Source organism: Physella acuta, unplaced genomic scaffold (assembly GCF_028476545.2).
Source record: "Physella acuta isolate Inbredline_101_S28 unplaced genomic scaffold, ASM2847654v3 ptg002454l, whole genome shotgun sequence".
NCBI classification, from domain to species: Eukaryota; Metazoa; Mollusca; class Gastropoda; family Physidae; genus Physella; species Physella acuta.
The window spans coordinates 17,388-39,109 of NW_026733937.1; the positions used below are offsets into that span (position 1 = coordinate 17,388).

General features: G+C 43.8%; 1 protein-coding gene across 3 annotated transcripts in view; it reads right to left on the minus strand.

The window, feature by feature from the left end:
* LOC131933318 (voltage-gated potassium channel subunit beta-2) overlaps positions 1–21,722 on the minus strand; it is a gene marked incomplete at its 3' end in the record, with an annotated part of 53,452 nt that overhangs the window by 15,294 nt on the left and 16,436 nt on the right. For all 3 annotated transcript variants that reach the window (XM_059290101.1, XM_059290099.1, XM_059290100.1), the window contains 1 exon segment: positions 11,382–12,368. In XM_059290101.1, the coding sequence (XP_059146084.1) occupies positions 11,382–11,401 (20 nt within the window).

Sequence of the window (21,722 nt, forward strand, 5' to 3'; positions counted from 1 at the left end):
CAATATGCTTACGTTGAGATCGTATGTTGTTTGGTGCGGTAGTTTGTTGTAGACTACAGTGGGTTGGGGTATGCTGTTGTTGTATTTTGGTGAATCTTGTTGCAGGTTGTTGTATGTTAAGGTATGTTGTTGTTGATTTCTTGTAGACTTACTTTGATGAAATATTCAACCAGAAAACACGCATGGAACTGCAGATCTAGACCATGTATCGTTTTGTTCTTAGAGCAGTTGTACCACATACACCCAGTTATCTTCACATCGCAGGATCATCACATCCCACACATCAACCACACACTGAGCACAATCTTAAGGCGGAACAACAGGTTCAACATGTTGACCACATAGCCAGTTCAGTGACCGGTGTTATCCACCATTTCATCGTTATTTTATCAACGTATCAACAGTTTAAAGTTCCCCACATAGCCCCCCTGACCCAGTTCAGTGACCGGTGTTATTTTCATCGTTATTTTATCAACGTATCGTCGGGCTGTCTACACGTGATCAAACATTACAGCGGCGGTTGAGAAAGAAAAAAAGAGGACAACGCTATCTCTAATGACAGAGTCCTTTGACAGGGCCGCTCACCCAATATCCCTCCCTTCCCCTCCCCCACACACGTCCCCCACACTTCCCCCACTTCCCCCACACATCCCCACGCCAGACTGTACTTGACGCGTCATCAGCACGCGCTTGCGCACTCAGCGATTTTTGTGTCCAATGAGGTCATGGCTGTCGGGTTGGATGCTAACTAGAAATATGACAGACTAGCAACATAACAGACTAGCTGTATGACAGACTAGCAACATGACAGACTAGCAACATGACAGACTAGCAACATGACAGACTAGCAACATGACAGACTAGCAACATGACAGACTAGCAACATGACAGATTAGCAACATGACAGACTAGCAACATGACAGACTAGCAACATGACAGACTAGCAACATGACAGACTAGCAACATGACAGACTAGCAACATGACAGATTAGCAACATGACAGACTAGCAACATGACAGACTAGCAACATGACAGACTAGCAACATGACAGACTAGCAACATGACAGACTAGCAACATGACAGACTAGCAACATGACAGACTAGCAACATGACAGATTAGCAACATGACAGACTAGCAACATGACAGACTAGCAACATGACAGACTAGCAACATGACAGACTAGCAACATGACAGACTAGCAACATGACAGATTAGCAACATGACAGACTAGCAACATGACAGACTAGCAACATGACAGACTAGCAACATGACAGACTAGCAACATGACAGACTAGCAACATGACAGATTAGCAACATGACAGACTAGCAACATGACAGACTAGCAACATGACAGACTAGCAACATGACAGACTAGCAACATGACAGACTAGCAACATGACAGACTAGCAACATGACAGACTAGCAACATGACAGACTAGCAACATGACAGATTAGCAACATGACAGGCTAGCAACATGACAGACTAGCAGTATGACAGATTAGCAACATGACAGACTAGCAACATGACAGACTAGCAACATGACAGACTAGCAGTATGACAGACTAGCAACATGACAGGCTAGCAACATGACAGATTAGCAACATGACAGACTAGCAACATGACAGACTAGCAACATGACAGACTAGCAACATGACAGACTAGCAACATGACAGACTAGCAACATGACAGACTAGCAACATGACAGACTAGCAACAAGACAAACATGGGGTAACATGACAGACTAGCAACATGACAGACTAGCAACATGACAGACTAGCAACATGACAGACTAGCAACATGACAGACTAGCAACATGACAGACTAGCAACATGACAGACTAGCAACATGACAGACTAGCAACATGACAGACTAGCAACATGACAGATTAGCAACATGACAGACTAGCAACATGACAGACTAGCAACATGACAGACTAGCAACATGACAGACTAGCAACATGACAGACTAGCAACATGACAGATTAGCAACATGACAGACTAGCAACATGACAGACTAGCAACATGACAGACTAGCAACATGACAGACTAGCAACATGACAGACTAGCAACATGACAGACTAGCAACATGACAGACTAGCAACATGACAGATTAGCAACATGACAGACTAGCAACATGACAGACTAGCAACATGACAGACTAGCAACATGACAGACTAGCAACATGACAGACTAGCAACATGACAGATTAGCAACATGACAGACTAGCAACATGACAGACTAGCAACATGACAGACTAGCAACATGACAGACTAGCAACATGACAGACTAGCAACATGACAGATTAGCAACATGACAGACTAGCAACATAACAGACTAGCAACATGACAGACTAGCAACATGACAGATTAGCAACATGACAGACTAGCAACATGACAGACTAGCAACATGACAGACTAGCAACATGACAGACTAGCAACATGACAGATTAGCAACATGACAGGCTAGCAACATGACAGACTAGCAGTATGACAGATTAGCAACATGACAGACTAGCAACATGACAGACTAGCAACATGACAGACTAGCAGTATGACAGACTAGCAACATGACAGGCTAGCAACATGACAGATTAGCAACATGACAGACTAGCAACATGACAGACTAGCAACATGACAGACTAGCAACATGACAGACTAGCAACATGACAGACTAGCAACAAGACAAACATGGGGTAACATGACAGACTAGCAACATGACAGACTAGCAACATGACAGACTAGCAACATGACAGACTAGCAACATGACAGACTAGCAACATGACAGACTAGCAACATGACAGACTAGCAACATGACAGACTAGCAACATGACAGACTAGCAACATGACAGACTAGCATCATGACAGACGTGGGGCAACATGATAGACTAGCAGCATGACAGACTAGCAGTATGACAGACTAGCAACATGACAGACTAGCAACATGACAGACTAGCAACATGACAGACTAGCAACATGACAGGCTAGCAACATGACAGACTAGCAACATGACAGGCTAGCAACATGACAGACTAGCTGTTTGACAGACTAGCAACATGACAGGCTAGCAACATGACAGACTAGCAACATGACAGGCTAGCAACATGACAGGCTAGCAACATGACAGACTAGCAAGATGACAGACTAGCAACATGACAGACTAGCAAGATGACAGACTAGCAACATGACAGACTAGCAACATGACAGGCTAGCAACATGACAGACTAGCTGTATGACAGACTAGCAACATGACAGGCTAGCAACATGACAGACTAGCTGTATGACAGACTAGCAACATGACAGACAAGCAACATGACAGACTAGCAGCATGACAGACTAGCAACATGACAGACTAGCAACATGACAGACTAGCAACATGACAGACTAGCAACATGACAGACTAGCAACATGACAGACTAGCAACATGACAAACTAGCAACATGACAGACTAGCAACATGACAGACTAGCAACATGACAGACTAGCAACATGACAGACTAGCAACATGACAGACTAGAAACATGACAGACTAGCAAGATGACAGACTAACTGTATGACAGACTAGAAACATGACAGACTAGCAACATGACAGACTAGCAACATAACAGACTAGCTGTATGACAGACTAGCAACATGACAGACTAGCAACATGACAGACTAGCAACATGACAGACTAGCAACATGACAGGCTAGCAACATGACAGACTAGCGACATGACAGACTAGCAACATGACAGACTAGCAACATGACAGACTAGTAGCATGTCAGACTAGCAACATGACAGACTAGAATCATGACAGACGTTAGGCTGCAGGCACTAACACAACAAACTGAAGCATACAACACGACAGACGTTACCAACACAGCAACTGAAGCATTCAGCTCTTCCCTGACAGATATAACTCTAAACAGCCAGCTTCCAGCAACAAATTCTAGCACAAATTCTTACAACTGGCATCAATGCTCCGACCCGGAGCTTCTCACCTGCTACACAATTCTCTGTTGCTATTCATCTCACGCGTCACTGACGTTCACGTTTGTAATTGAGTGCCAATTTATTGCGCACTACATTTTATAAGGAAATCAAATTGTAAACTCCATAAAGCCTCACATTTATTGGTACCCACCTACAGACATACATACGAACACCTAACCCTTCGTTTTGTGTTGATTGTTTCCCCACTATGAGCACACTATGTGCTCACATAGAAGTCTTGAGCTGGCTCAATATGTGTGTGAGTCTTTGTCTCGATCTGCTTGTTGAAACTAAAGGCGGCTGCGGATGTTGCTAAACTTAATGCGCTGGGGCTAAAGAAACAGGTGAGCTCTACTCCACCTGCCCTAAGAAACTTACTGTAAAAAGGTGGTCGACAAAACCAGCTACGTCAAGAAAAAAGTTCGATTATATTTTTCAAGCGATTGGGTGGATTAGAATTCATATTTAAAGCCAGCTTTGCTTTCAAAACTAAGTTAGCTCCGAACTAGAGACCTTCAGGATAGCAGCCAAAACATCTACCATTCGACCACTCCGTCCCCGGATTGAGAAAATAATTGCGATACATATCAAGTTTTGTACTTAAATTTGACAGTCTCTAATGTTTGTGTCGCAGTTCAAGACAGACCGACTTCTTGCTGCTAACCACTAAATCAGTTACAGACAGTCGAATTTTTTTTTTCATTGAAAACATCCAATCCACGTTTTATCTCAATTGTCACCAAAAATAGTTTGCGCGTGGGCAGGGCTGCCCTACTTTGTTTATTGCTTTTTGGGTTGATAAAAATAGCAGGAAGAATGACGTCTGGGTGTCGAGTGCCCGGAGAGTTTCAAGTCCAGGGGACGTTTTGTTTGCACGTGCCGTCAGGTTACAGGTATTTGGGACTGGGGTGTGTTTATGTGGGGGGGGGGGGGGGGGGGCGTCGTCTCGCTAATATGGGATCAGAGGAGATAGCTTGCAAAAGAAAAACATCGACCCCACGAAACAAAAGATCGAAAAATTATCGAAAAAATCAAACAGTAAAATGAAGGGTGGGGTGTACTGACCAGGGGTGTGGTGTACTGATGTACTGACCAGGGGTGTGGTGTACTGACCAGGGGTGTGGTGTACTGACCAGGGGTGTGGTGTACTGACAAGGGGTGTGGTGTACTGACCAGGGGTGTGATGTACTGACCAGGGGTGTGGTGTGCTGACCAGGGGTGTGATGTACTGATGTACTGACCAGGGGTGTGGTGTACTGACCAGGGGTGTGGTGTACTGACCAGGGGTGTGGTGTACTGACCAGGGGTGTGGTGTACTGACCAGGGGTTGTGGTTTTACTTACCAGGGGTGTGGTGTACTGACCAGGGGTGTGGTGTACTGACCAGGGGTGTGGTGTACTGACCAGGGGTGTGGTGTACTGACCAGGGGTGTGGTGTACTGACCAGGGGTGTGGTGTACTGACCAGGGGTTGTGGTTTTACTTACCAGGGGTGTGGTGTACTGACCAGGGGTGTGGTGTACTGACCAGGGATGTGGTGTACTGACCAGGGGTGTGGTGTACTGACCAGGGGTGTGGTGTACTGATGTACTGACCAGGGGTGTGGTGTACTGACCAGGGGTGTGGTGTACTGACCAGGGGTTGTGGTTTTACTTACCAGGGGTGTGGTGTACTGACCAGGGGTGTGGTGTACTGACCAGGGGTGTGGTGTACTGACCAGGGGTTGTGGTGAACTGACCAGGGGTGTGGTGTACTGATGTACTGACCAGGGGTGTGGTGTACTGACCAGGGGTGTGGTGTACTGACCAGGGGTGTGGTGTACTGACCAGGGATGTGGTGTACTGACCAGGGGTGTGGTGTACTGACCAGGGGTGTGGTGTACTGACCAGGGGTGTGGTGTGCTGACCAGGGGTGTGATGTACTGACCAGGGGTGTAGTGTACTGACCAGGGGTGTGGTGTACTGACCAGGGGTGTGATGTACTGACCAGGGGTGTGATGGACTGACCAGGGGTGTGGTGTACTGACCAGGGGTTGTGGTGTACTGACCAGGGGTGTGGTGTACTGACCAGGGGTGTGGTGTACTGAACAGGGGTGTGGTGTACTGACCAGGGATGTGGTGTACTGATGTACTGACCAGTGGTGTAGTGTACTGACCAGGGGTGTGGTGTACTGACCAGGGGTGTGGTGTACTGACAAGGGGTGTGGTGTACTGACCAGGGATGTGGTGTACTGACAAGGGGTGTGGTGACCAGGGCCGTGGTGTACTGACCAGGGGTGTGGTGTACTGACCAGGGGTTTGGTGTACTGACCAGGGGTGTGGTGTACTGACAAGGGGTGTGGTGTACTGAACAGGGGTGTGGTGTACTGACCAGGGATGTGGTGTACTGATGTACTGACCAGGGGTGTGGTGTACTGACCAGGGGTGTGGTGTACTGACCAGGGGTGTGGTGTACTGACCAGGGGTTTGGTGTACTGACCAGGGGTGTGGTGTGCTGACCAGGGGTTTGGTGTACTGACCAGGGGTGTGGTGTACTGACCAGGGGTGTGATGTACTGACCAGGGGTGTGATGGACTGACCAGGGGTGTGGTGTACTGATGTACTGACCAGGGGTGTGGTGTAATGACCAGGGGTGTGGTGTACTGACCAGGAGTGTGGTGTAATGACCAGGGATGTGGTGTACTGACCAGGGATGTGGTGTACTGACCAGGAGTGTGGTGTACTGACCAGGGGTGTGGTGTACTGACCAGGGGTTTGGTGTACTGACCAGGGGTGTGGTGTACTGACCAGGGGTGTGGTGTACTGACCAGGGGTTTGGTGTACTGACCAGGGGTGTGGTGTACTGACCAGGGATGTGGTGTACTGAACAGGGGTGTGGTGTACTGACCAGGGATGTGGTGTACTGATGTACTGACCAGGGGTGTGGTGTACTGACCAGGGGTGTGATGTACTGACCAGGGGTGTGGTGTACTGACCAGGGGTGTGGTGTACTGACCAGGGGTGTGGTGTACTGACCAGGGGTTTGGTGTACTGACCAGGGGTTTGGTGTACTGACCAGGGGTTTGGTGTACTGACCAGGGGTGTGGTGTACTGACCAGGGATGTGGTGTACTGAACAGGGGTGTGGTGTACTGACCAGGGATGTGGTGTACTGATGTACTGACCAGGGGTTTGGTGTACTGACCAGGGGTGTGGTGTACTGACCAGGGATGTGGTGTACTGATGTACTGACCAGGGGTGTGGTGTACTGACCAGGGGTGTGGTGTACTGACCAGGGGTGTGGTGTACTGATGTACTGACCAGGGGTGTGGTGTACTGACCAGGGGTGTGGTGTACTGACCAGGGGTGTGATGTACTGACCAGGGGTGTGGTGTACTGACCAGGGGTGTGGTGTACTGACCAGGAGTGTGGTGTACTGACCAGGGGTGTGGTGTACTGATGTACTGACCAGGGGTGTGGTGTGGTGACCAGGGGTGTGGTGTACTGATGTACTGACCAGGGGTGTGGTGTACTGACCAGGGGTGTGGTGTACTGACCAGGGGTGTGATGTACTGACCAGGGGTGTGGTGTACTGACCAGGGGTGTGGTGTACTGACCAGGAGTGTGGTGTACTGACCAGGGGTGTGGTGTACTGACCAGGGGTTTGGTGTACTGACCAGGGGTGTGGTGTACTGACCAGGGGTGTGGTGTACTGACCAGGGGTTTGGTGTACTGACCAGGAGTGTGGTGTACTGACCAGGGGTGTGGTGTACTGATGTACTGACCAGGGGTGTGGTGTGGTGACCAGGGGTGTGGTGTACTGATGTACTGACCAGGGGTGTGGTGTACTGACCAGGGGTGTGGTGTACTGACCAGGGGTGTGGTGTGGTGACCAGGGGTGTGGTGTACTGAACAGGGGTGTGGTGTACTGACCAGGGGTTTGGTGTACTGACCAGGGATGTGGTGTACTGACCAGGGGTTTGGTGTACTGACCAGGGATGTGGTGTACTGACCAGGGGTGTGGTGTACTGACCAGGGGTGTGGTGTACTGACCAGGGGTGTGGTGTGGTGACCAGGGGTGTGGTGTACTGAACAGGGGTGTGGTGTACTGACCAGGGGTTTGGTGTACTGACCAGGGATGTGGTGTACTGACCAGGGGTGTGGTGTACTGACCATGGGTGTGATGTACTGACCAGGGGTGTGATACATCTTTTCTCTGGCACGAAGACTTCCGGAGAAGTTTCCTGCGCGGCACCGATCAATAAATAGGTCACGGTGTCAGTGTCCTTGTCGTCCACACCAGGACAGGAACCAGATTTGCTAGACAGAGCTCGTCTTGTGAAAGAAGATTTTCTTTTAGTTTTAGAGGACTTGTTTTGCTTATCCAGACTCGTTTTGATGAAGAAGAAATTGTTTTTTTTTTTTTTTTTTGCGTGTTTTTAATTACAGGGACTAATTTTGTTTAAAGATGACTAGTTTTGTTGAAGGGAGGGTTATTTCCAAAAAAGGGACAATTTTTATTGCAGAGGACTGTGACTTGAAGTCTACGGTATATTTCTGACAAACGTGGTAGCTTTCGGGTTTTGGTTACGATTCGAAATGTGGTTACCCCAAATCCCTGGTTACCTCAAAACCTAAACATGATCACTGGTTACCACTTGTTGGTTTATTAGTAAAAGATTAGGCAACATCAAGGTGTGTATTGGTGTTTTGACATTGAGAGCAATTATCAGCTCTACTTCATGTATTGTTTCCATTTTAAACTGACTAGTTGAAATACATTTTTTTATCTTATTCTGACTCACCATTAATTATCAGATCTAAATTATCTTCATGATTCTCATTAACTTTTTTTTTTTTTAAATCTCTGTTGGGAACTCACTAATATCTTTTAAGGCTAGATTTACGGTGTGTTTTTTAAATTTGATGTAGATTTTAAATAACGAGTTTCCCTCTGTTTCCCTACCCCCACTCCCAACCCTTTGGTACATACAGACATTTTCCTGTTGTTGTTTTTTTAATACACAGGTACACACGCACCAACATTTCCACACAACACCATGACACACCAGCACATATATAACAACAGACAGACACACACACACACTAAAACAAATGTATCACACCACGTCACTCACACCAACACACACACACCAACCCACACCAACCCACACACACCCATTTCCCCGCCAGCAGCCCGGGGGGTGTACAATCACAAATCCCGTGGGCCCTCGATCGTAATGGCGTCAGGACGAGAAACTTAATTCAATTAGCAAAACCAATCAAAACGTTCTTGATTGAGGTCATGAGGTCAGTAGGTTTGTAGCACTGTCAGACGTACAATTCTACATCCGGTTTTGTCCTGATATTTTTTACTCTAGTTACTGTCCTCAAGTAACGTAACATCTAGGACGTTGGGGAGGGGGGCATTTCAAATTTGGGGGGGGGGGGGGGCGGACTAAAATTTCCGGTTAGGCGAACACTTGTACAAGTATGCATTTTTATATTTCGTTGGGGGTTGGGGAGTTGGTAGACGTCCACCCCCCTCCCCCCGAAGGAATGCCTTTTAGAAACTCTGGTAAAGACATACACCGATACTAACTGTAACATTTGATATTATAAAGAAAGATTTTTTTTTAAATTTAACTGTTTTCAGACTGGTATCTAACCATAATACAACGAGACATCCACCCCAGAAATGAATTACAGGATACAGATTTAACATTTTTGCTAAATCAGAATTGACACTATGATAAGTAGAGGGCCTACCTCTAGTTTTTAGTTAATTAGTTACATATTTTATATATGACTAATTACAAAATATACTTCATTAAAATGTATTACACGGGATAACACTTTTTAAAAAAAACCACCTTAATCCATTAAAATGAGATTTAAAAATCGAAACTTTTCATTTAACCTGCGGGGGAAAAAAGAAATACGATGCTTCAGCGACGTGATGCGTTGGGTTACTGGAAAATCTGAATTCGTTTTTTTTTTTTTTTTTATGTGTTAAATATTTTTATCTCCAGATTTTTTCACGATACGGCGCTACAGTTTGAAGGATCTCGCAAAATACGGCGCTACAGTTTGAAGGGTCTTGCAAAATACGGCGCTACAGTTTGAAGGATCTTGCAAAATACGGCGCTACAGTTTGAAGGATCTTGCAAGATACGGCGCTACAGTTTGAAGGATCTTGCAAAATACGGCGCTACAGTTTGAAGGATCTTGCAAAATGCGGCGCTACAGTTTGAAGGATCTTGCAAAATACGGCGCTACAGTTTGAAGGATCTTGCAAAATACGGCGCTACAGTTTGAAGGATCTTGCAAGATACGGCGCTACAGTTTGAAGGATCTTGCAAAATACGGCGCTACAGTTTGAAGGATCTTGCAAAATACGGCGCTACAGTTTGATTGATCTTGCAAGATACGGCGCTACAGTTTGAAGGATCTTGCAAAATACGGCGCTACAGTTTGAAGGATCTTGCAAAATACGGCGCTATAATCTTGAGGATCTTGCAAGATAAGGCGCTACCAAAGTAGGTTTCCTATAGCTCCGAGGAACTCTCTAAAACCCCAAGATTCGATTAAACTACATTTTAATGAAAATTAGTAAAGTATTTTTAAAATAATTAAACCGTAGTATAAAGTTAAAAAAACCTGTTCATTTAAGTAGTCACGTGATCATCATTCTGTGATAAACAGACGTTGATATTTTTACAGGTAAATAGATGTCAACTTTTTATAGGCAGACGGATTTTTTAAGTCTTTAAATTATTTATACAGCGACATTTATTTTTTTAAATAAATATTTTGACTATATACATTAGCTTGATTTATTTGTAATGACGACGGCAATTACTTTGCCTTAATTTTGTATTAATAGTAGCCCTTTTAACAGCCTTAATCTTATATTAGCACTAACAATAGCCTTAATCCTACAGTAACCATAACAACAGCCCTAATCCTATAGTTGCTCTAACAGCCCTAATGCTATAGTAACCCTAATCATACCCCTAATCCTATAGTAACCCTAACAACAGCACTAAACCTATAGTAACCCTAACTATATCCCTAATCCTATAGTAACTCTAACCACATCCCTAATCTTATAGTAACCTTTACCACATCCCTAATCCTATAGTTGCTCTAACCACATCCCTAATCCTATAGTTGCTCTAACAACAGCCCTAATCCTATAGTTGCTCTAACAACAGCCCTAAACCTATAGTTGCTCTAACCCTATCATTCTAATCCTATAGTAACCCCAATCACATCCCTAAATCCTATAGTAACCCTAACCACAACCCTAATCCTATAGTAACCTTAACAACAGCCCTAAACATAATGGTAAGATGTCCCTGTATCATTCCTACAAGCCAGCCAATCCTAGGGGTCCCTCTAACGGAAGAGTAGCACAGACAGAGGAGTTACCTGTAAGTCGGTCTGGCCATGACCTTGTCAATCGTGCCTTCGCGTGAGGTCGCCGTGGTTTCGATCCCGGGACGTCTCAGCGTGCATGTGCGGTGTGAGATGAGGGTGAGCGATGAAATGCTTGCATAAATCAGACTCAGCAAAAATAAGTTCCCAGCTCGATGTCGTTGAAAGTAAATCTGCACTTGGGTGGTGGTTCTGCTGCTGAGAGGGGCGGGTTCGAACCCCTAATGCCACAGGACGTGAGGTAGATAAGCGACGTATTGCACTGCGCTGCCGACTACACCACCAGGGTCACCTGATAAGTGACAACACCGGTAGAGGTACAACTGTGACGTCACGCTGTCCACTCTACTCATTACTGGCCATAGAAACAAGCTAAAAGTCTTTAAAACAGACTTATCACTTTGTAGCCTAAAACAGACTTATCACTTTGTAGCCTAAAAGAGACTTATCACTTTGTAGCCTAAAAGAGACTTATCACTACCTTACACCAGACGTATCAGTGAGTAGCTTAAAACAGCTCATCAATCAGGATACAACTGGCCCTTTGTCTCACAAAAACTGGGTGGGTTCCTTTTTCTTTTCGTTCCAGAAAATTTTCAGTTTTTCTCGCCAAATTTGATGATTTTCCAACTGAATAACCGAAAACTGTCCAAAGCTAAACCTGAACACAAAACACAGTTCTCCGATGTTTGATATAGGAATGTACATATATCCAGATTTTTTTACTCCTCCAAGTTAAAAGAAAAAGGAAACCAAGCCAATTTATTCTTACAGTTCTGCTACTTCAAGTCATTGTTATTCTTCCAATACAGGGTAAAATTTTAAAAACTTCAATTTGGAAATTCCCGATCAGGAACATTCACTGTTTTTAGAACTACCTCGAGCGCAACACACACCAAACGAACGTGTTCCACAAGAGAAACCAAATGGTCGAGTCCACGATCCTACGCCAGACTACACACCCTCACTCCGGCTCAAACTCTGACAACAGAAACATACATGGCGTGTCGTTAATACAGGCTTAGTTTACCTACTGTATTGTGTTGAGTCGACAGTGTCGTCTTGAAATATCAATCAATACACAATTTTTAAATGCAAATGTGGTGCATGGTTCGGGCCATTTTGTGAACCTTTTGTTGAGGTAAAAGGATTTCGTGAGCTAGGCCACAGCTGTCTACCCTTAGGTTTAACACATTATATATATATAGCCTATATATATATATATATATATATATATATATATATATATATATATATATATATATATATATATGCGATGTAGTCGTCAGCAAACTGGGCCCATTAGATAGTAAAAACTGTCAATAATTTAAAGTATACAGTAAAGCAATAGCATTTTAAATATTAAAATTAATATCACTTTCAATGTCAAGGTTACATGGGGAAAAATAAAGATGGGGATAGGAGTAGGCCTATATATGTATATAGTGATTTTAAGGGATAGTAGTCCTACTTTCTGTATACCATTATGTTTGCTAGACCTCCTTAAAGACGCATGTTTGCAGCATTGTATTGGGTGAGCAGATAGACGCGCGTGAATCGGTGTGGGTGGAGACGGGATAGATAACTCCAGTAATTATTTCCCTTTATACCCTGTGAGTTATCGCCCATATCATCTCTATTATTACCCCCCTTAGTAATTTGCAGAAGCCGTGCGCCTCTACGGCTCCCAGACTAGATCTCTGTGTAGTTACAGCTCCTGCCTCGGCGGACGGCTCCCCTGTAATTGGGGTCGGGGTGTTGGCTAAAGGGGGCGGAGTTAAAGTTGGGGTCGGCGTGTTGACTAGAGGGGGCGGAGTTAAAGTTGGGGTCGGGGTGTTGGCTAGAGGGAGTGGAGTTAAAGTTGGGGTCTGGCTTAAAATAGAAGACAAGGGAGCTAACAGTTGATGAAACTTCCGGCGGTTGCGTGACGTGATTGGGAGATACCACGCATGCGCAGCGCACGTGTAGTTGTAACACTAGTTCGTGAATCCGAGCGAAATTAAAGTTAAGTAGCGAGACCAAGATCGCACATCGTCAAAAGAGCAGCGACCTCTGTAGGAGTGAGGCCGAGGTGTTTACTCTTTAACATACAGAATCAACAAATCAAAGCTCAAATTAAAAGTTGATGTAGTTGGAGGGAGGGTGGGACAACATTGCTGGGTTACTTCGTCTTCAATGTATGCTTTAGACTGACAGAAAGAGAGGGGGGTCGTTACAAACTAGTTTGTGGAGAGAGCTTCAAGTCTCTTCAACTATTTCTTTCTGTGGTCTCAGAGAAGTGGGGGTGGGGGGGGGGTGGTGTTGACCACTTTATTAGCTAACTATAAAATACATCTTATTATCAGCCTTTTAATTTTTAAGTCAGTTTGATCACCATGTATTATGCGGGTTACGGATATTCCCGTACGCCTCCAATAAACCCGAACCCCCGACGTACAGGCTGTATAGACCCGGGTCCCCAGAGAGTTGAGGTGAATGGGTGGCTGTTCGATAGCGCGGCAGGTGAATGAGGCTGGGTAATCGATAATCGCGTACACCTGTGTCGTAATAATTGATCCGTTAATACTTAATCTCGCCAGGTGTGACCAGGGGAAAAATAATTTCCTTAGGGTGCATGAGTACAGAACATGAGTACAGAACATGCGTGCAGAACATGAGTACAGAACATGCGTCTGTGGTTTTCGTTAAGGTAAAAGTTCATGAAGCGGCTGGTTGAGTTAGTTACAACCGGCTATCTCTTCCTCTACCGGCTATCTCTCCCCTCTGTGTACCCACTCTCTCCCCTCTGTGTACCCACTCTCTCCCCTCTGTGTACCCACTCTCTCCCCTCTGTGTACCCACTCTCTCCCCTCTGTGTACCCACTCTCTCCTCTCTGTGTACCCACTCTCTCCCCTCTGTGTACCCACTCTCTCCCCTCTGTGTACCCACTCTCTCCCCTCTGTGTACCCACTCTCTCCCCTCTGTGTACCCACTCTCTCCCCTCTGTGTACCCACTCTCTCCCCTCTGTGTACCCACTCTCTCCCCTCTGTGTACCCACTCTCTCCCCTCTGTGTACCCACTCTCTCCCCTCTGTGTACCCACTCTCTCCCATCTGTGTACCCACTCTCTCCCATCTGTGTACCCACTCTCTCCCCTCTGTGTACCCACTCTCTCCCCTCTGTGTACCCACTCTCTGCCCTCTGTGTACCCACTCTCTCCCCTCTGTGTACCCACTCTCTCCCTTCTGTGTACCCACTCTCTCCCATCTGTGTACCCACTCTCTCCCCTCTGTGTACCCACTCTCTCCCCTCTGTGTACCCACTCTCTCCCCTCTGTGTACCCACTCTCTCCCCTCTGTACCCACTCTCTCCTCTCTGTGTACCCACTCTCTCCCCTCTGTGTACCCACTCTACCCTCTGTGTACCCACTCTCTCCCCTCTGTGTACCCACTCTCTCCCCTCTGTGTACCCACTCTCTCCCCTCTGTGTACCCACTCTCTCCCCTCTGTGTACCCACTCTCTCCCCTCTGTGTACCCACTCTCTCCCCTCTGTGTACCCACTCTCTCCCCTCTGTGTACCCACTCTCTCCCCTCTGTGTACCCACTCTCTCCCATCTGTGTACCCACTCTCTCCCCTCTGTGTACCCACTCTCTCCCCTCTGTGTACCCACTCTCTGCCCTCTGTGTACCCACTCTCTCCCCTCTGTGTACCCACTCTCTCCCTTCTGTGTACCCACTCTCTCCCATCTGTGTACCCACTCTCTCCCCTCTGTGTACCCACTCTCTCCCCTCTGTGTACCCACTCTCTCCCCTCTATCTATCCACATGTAGAACGGGGTCCCCATCTTTTAGCCTGCCATAGTTTAACGTAATGTAATTAACTCCCACCGCCGATATCGATTTCGTCTTTTATTTACTCAATACACAAGACACTACCGCTTTTTTGGCCAATATCAGCCCAAAATCTGCACAAAATCAGCACAAAATGTGCACAAAAACTGCACAAAATCTGCCCAACATTAGTCCAACAATAGCACATAATCAGCCCAAAATCTGCCCAAAATCTGCCCAACATTAGCCCAACATCAGGTAGACTCATCCAACATCAGTCCACCATGTCCAAGCCCATAATGTGCCTCTAACATCCACCAACAGTCCGAAGACAGACACCCAGAGGCTGACCCACCCAGACACCCAGAGGCTGACCCACCATTAACAACTGAAATCTGACGCAGCAAAAGTAAAAATTCCATCATGAACCTGCAGTCAATAAGACAAGGGGAAGATGGGGTGTTACGGTTGACCTCACCTGACGTGCCAGGTACAAATTAAAGCTGAGCAGACACCCTACACATCCAAACCACCTGGGTGACCTACCCTGTGCTCTACCTCCCCACCCACCCCATCCCGCACTTATTGCAAGATCCCTGTGGTGGTTTTAAAAAATTGTTACTTTAATAATCACCGAGTTTTCTCGAGAAGTAAATTGAATTATGAAGAAAAAAAAAAGAATAACAAATTTTGCATCTAATACTTTCACTAAAAAAAGGTCGATATTCTTAAAAGTTCAGTTTTAGTTCACGTTTCTGTTCGTATTGTAGATATTCGGTTAATCGTGTAACACAAACTAACAGAATGTACCGCATAAAGTACTACATATAAGGCTTCGTTTTGAGCTTTGATTTATTTTCCATATACATATACATTGTCAGCTGCACCGAAACAACACACCAACACACAGACACAGCGACACTCCGACAAACTGACGCACAGACACAGCGACACTCCGACATACTGATACACAGACACATTAACACACACAGACACAGCGACACTCCGACATACTGGCACACAGACACAGCGACACTCCGACAAACTGATACACAGACACATTAACACACACAGACACAGCGACACTCCGACATACTGGCACACAGACACAGCGACACTCCGACAAACTGATACACAGACACATTAACACACACAGACACACTGACACGACAACGCACGAACACACCGACACAGCGACACACACAGATACGCCGACCAGGGGCGGAACTACAGTGCCGCCAGACCCCGCAATGCGGGGGGGCCCACGCCGTTTAGGGGCCCACCGCCGACCATAATCAATTTATTTTTTAGTTAAAACATTTAATTATCTTTCATTTTTGACTTGATGGTTGTTTTGTAAAAAGAATACTGTCGCTGCGGTTAGATTATTTCTATTCTATAGACACCATCCCACGCTCTTGTATAATTATTCTTTTTCCTTTTTTAAAAAAATTGTGAAAGATAGGCAAACGTTTAATCCACTTTCATGACTTATTTCCCTTTTTTAAAAGTCAAATAGGAGTGCTCATAAGCTCCTTTTAAAAGATTTGTACTAAACAATTAAAAAGCAATAACTTCTCTTAATTATTTTAAAAAAAATACATACTATAGAATGACATATTATAAGAAGGAAATGTATTAAAAACTAATAATATATATACAAAAAAACATAAAAATAAACATAACGCGAGAAACCATTACATATACAAAGTTTGTATGCTTCATATACTTTTGACGGATTTGACATGTGGATTGGATATAGCAAACATATATTTAAACAAAGATTTTCAAAACAGACCAATAGCACACACAAATGACGTGCCCGAGGACAACATTGACGGCATGTTGATGATGTCATAAGCAGTGTCATTTGAGTGTGTGGGGTGGTGAACTTGTTTTAATAAAAAATAAAAAATCAGGTTAATTTGTTTCAAAACTCGAAAAGCCCGAAATGAGTGTTCTTTATTCGTATTTACGTATTTTCTTATATATATATATACTAGCCGTCCCGGCCAGGCCCTGCTCTGGCTTCTGTGAAAAACCTTTCCGTTAAAGACCATTACCTGTGTGTTTAGAAATCATCATAAACCCGGCATTGCCCACCCAAACCACAACCAACCAAAACAACAAAACGCAAACATAACGCTAACACAATTAGAAATACAAACGAAAACAAAAACCTAACAACAAACCCAACCACAACCACAAACACCAATACAAACACAAAGAAAAAACAAACGAAAACAAAAACCTAACAACAAACCCAACCACAAACACCAATACCAAAAAAAAAACAACGAAAAAGCAAACGAAAACAAACCAAATCCAAACGCAAAACCAACCAAAAACACAAATACAAACCCAAACAAAAAAAACACAAACAAAAACGAAAAAAGAAAGAACAAAAACGAACCAAATCAAAACGCAACCACTAACGCAAACCCACCTAAACACAAAGAAAACACTAACGCGAACATAAACGCCCGGGGCAGAATCGCCTGTTTTAGCTTAATAAACGACTATAGTACCCCAACTTATTCATAGTTTTTGCACTCACTTAAACGAACGCGCCTGTTTCAATTTAATGAACAATTATAATACTCCAAGCTTATCCGTAAAATACCTAAAACATTTGCACTTGATCAATCCCCGCTAATTATGTAATTATTTTTTTCCCAACACCAAAACAAAGTAATTAAAAAGTAAATGCTTTTCAACTAATGCTATGGTTTTATAAAGGGAAGTAATTGTGTTTTGCCTAATTTATCAAAGGGAAATAAGCGCTATAGGACTAAATAAAAACATAATTAGAATTTTTGTAAAAGATGATATTTTTTTAAAACTTGTGTTTAATGAACATGCCGACAATTATTACTATAATTTGAAAAATGAAAATGATTTCCCAACACTTTTAATAGTAATTTTTTAACTCATAAATTTAGACAACTGCGCACGATAATTGATCTAACACTTAAATCCGTAGAAATGCCAACGACAAACATATGCGTTACAGAATTGAGCTTTATATATTAGATATATATATATATATATATATATATATATATATATATATATATATATATATATATATATATATATATATATATATATATATATATATATATATATATATATATATTTATATATATATGGGGCCCAAGAATTTTTTTTTGCGGGGTGGCCCATTTTTTCTAGTTCCGCCACTGACGCCGACACTGCGACACACACACAGACACAACGACACAAACTCAACGCACACGTCAACAGACACGTTCTAGCACGTGAAGATCAATATCAAGGTCGCCTTTGACTTCACAAAGGTCATCGCGACCTGGCTGTTAAATCAATCGATTGATTTGTTGATTAAAAAAATTGATCTCTCAGATCGCCTGTTTCATACATCTGATTTAAAAAAAAAAAAAAATTCTGTCATTGATTTTTTTTTCGCTAGCCCGTCTCATGTTTGTTCTGTTACTTTATCCTGTGATACACATACACAAACGCACACATAGACAAACATATAAGAAATGCACATGTATATATGAACAAATATACAGACACACATATGTTTACTAACAGACAAAAGCATACGCACCATAAAACCACGAAAAAGGATACATTTACGCACACTAAGTACATAAAAGGGGAAACATGTACGAAAGCATCCTTACGTAAAAACAAAAACATAAAACACACACACAGAAACACACACGTATACACAAAAGCAATCACAAAAGGATACAAACACAAACATTAATAAACACACACATGCACCAAAACTGGCAGACACATTCCAATCTAACACCTTCCAGTTATCATAATTTAGACACCCTCCCCTCTCTCCCTCCTCTTAACAACCCCCTCCCTCCCCCTCCCCCTCCACCTCCCTCCCCCTCCCCACATCCTGTCTGCATGTCCTTGCCAGCCAATCCTAACGGCTATAGCTGTGAGCAGCTAGGGGTCATGTGATTTCATTAGAGAACATCCGGTCGATTCAAACTAAAGTTTCTTTAGTGTAAACCCATTAGGCAACTGCAACAACTGTTTTACCTGGCAAGACCTAGCAGGTGTCGTTATGACGTCGTTACCTCTCACAAACCCCCAAACAATCGCTAAACAGGTCAAAGATCTGAATATGTCTGGTCTTCTATTTATTTTATTTTCAATGGTTAATGCAATCGTTTGATGCACGGAGTAAATAAATTCTGACATTCGTATATGATTGGCTGTGGGGAAGGGGAGGTAAATCGTGTGTTTTGATAAAAACTGGGCCAATTGCCAAAGTTGGATTGGGTTATTACAGATGGCGCCGCTTTAATGGCCGTCTGTTATTAGAGCCGACTGTTTATAGGAGCCGCAAATTAAAAGTCGGACTTCATAAATTCAGTTTCCATAGATACTAAACTCAAATGGCTTTAGATTCACAACAGTAACTCAGGGCTTTGTGAGACTAAGACGATATAATCTTTGCTTATTTATTCCAGCTTCTTATTTTAGATCATGCTTGATTGCTAGACGGATGAAGTAAATTAGACATGAACTTTACGATCATGAATAAAGGCTTTTCTAATAAATCAAATTCTTATGTTGGTGTCATTTTACTAATGATGCAATTTTCGGTGGCGTGTGTGCCTCCTATAAAAGATATTTGTGACAATTTCTCCGTGCTAAATAAACAGTCTTGACATGAGGGAATAGAGGAGCTAGACACACAAGATTTAAGCCTTGAGCTTGATGGCTGGCGTCATACATATCCAAGACTCTTATACAGTACAGCTCGCGTCATACATATACAAGTCTCTTATACAATACAGCTGACGTCATACATATCCAAGTCTTTTATACAATACAGCTGACGTCCTACATATCCAAGTCTTTTATACAATACAGCTGACGTCATACATATCCAAGTCTTTTATACAATACAGCTGACGTCATACATATCCAAGTCTCTTATACAATACAGCTGGCGTCATACATATCCAAATCTCTTATACAATACAGCTGACGTCATACATATCCAAGTCTTTTATACAATACAGCTGACGTCCTACATATCCAAGTCTTTTATACAATACAGCTGACGTCATACATATCCAAGTCTTTTATACAATACAGCTGACGTCATACATATCCAAGTCTCTCATACAATACAGCTGGCGTCATAAGAGTCTCAGTTTAATCAATATCAATATCAAGCTGGCGTCATAAGTATTTCAGTTTGTGTCGACTATCCATGTTTCCCAATATACATCCGACACGTCACGACATACATCCGACACGTCACAACATACATCCGACACGTCACGACATACACCCGACACGTCACGGCATACATCCGACACGTCAAAACATACATCCGACACGTCAAAACATACATCCAACACGTCACAACATACAGCCGACACGTCAAAACATACATCCGACACGTCACAACATACAGCCGACACGTCACAACATACATCCGACACGTCACGGCATACATCCGACACGTCAAAACATACATCCGACACGTCACAACATACAGCCAACACGTCACAACATACATCCGACACGTCACGGCATACATCCGACACGTCACGACATACATCCGACACGTCACGACATACATCCGACACGTCACGACATACATCCGACACGTCACGGCATATATCCGGCACGTCACAACATACATCCGACACGTCACAAGCCCGCCCGATCGATGACCCAGTTCACCAGACGCCAACTGATCGTCTGCCGGCGCCGATAAATTTGGTCAGTGTCCTGGTTGATGTTTTTTGGCGCCAATGACCTGATCGTCCGCTACACCGGAAGTCGGATGGTTCAACAAATCAATCAGAAAATCAGTGACCCCCCCCCCCCCCCCCCCCCACCCTCTCGTCCTACCCCCTATCTCGTATAGTACGTTTAACGTCTGCTAAAGATTATTTTATCTTTCTGATATTATCGGGTTTTGTATATTGGTGAACTGTCACGAGTTGGGTAGTTTTATAAACATTTGCAAACGTGATATAAATATCATGTTATATATATCGCAACAATGACATATTTAAGCCACTCACATCAACATATTACATTATGTAATATCTACACAGACAACTAGACAACATAATGCTATGACATTACGTTTTTTTCTGAGCGTCACAACGATCTACCCTCCCCTACCCAGCACCTAATCTATCTCCCACCTACCCCTCCCCCCCCCCCCCCTTTCACACACACACACACACAAATCACCATTAACCATTGTCATAACAATTTACAGTTCAAATAATTATAAATTGTTATTGTGTTTATATATTTATAAAATGTTAAACGGTGCACGCAACTAATTATTCACTAAAACGCTGTGCTGTCTCATTATTATTTGGATGTTATTACTACATTTTAAAACAAAATGGATTTTTAGTAGCTTCAACGAAAAAATAGAGTAATTAATAAAAGTTAATTAACAGCGTTGCATCAGCACTGAATTAGACGCACTGTACATAAAGAGAAATAATTCATAAACTTATGTTGTAATA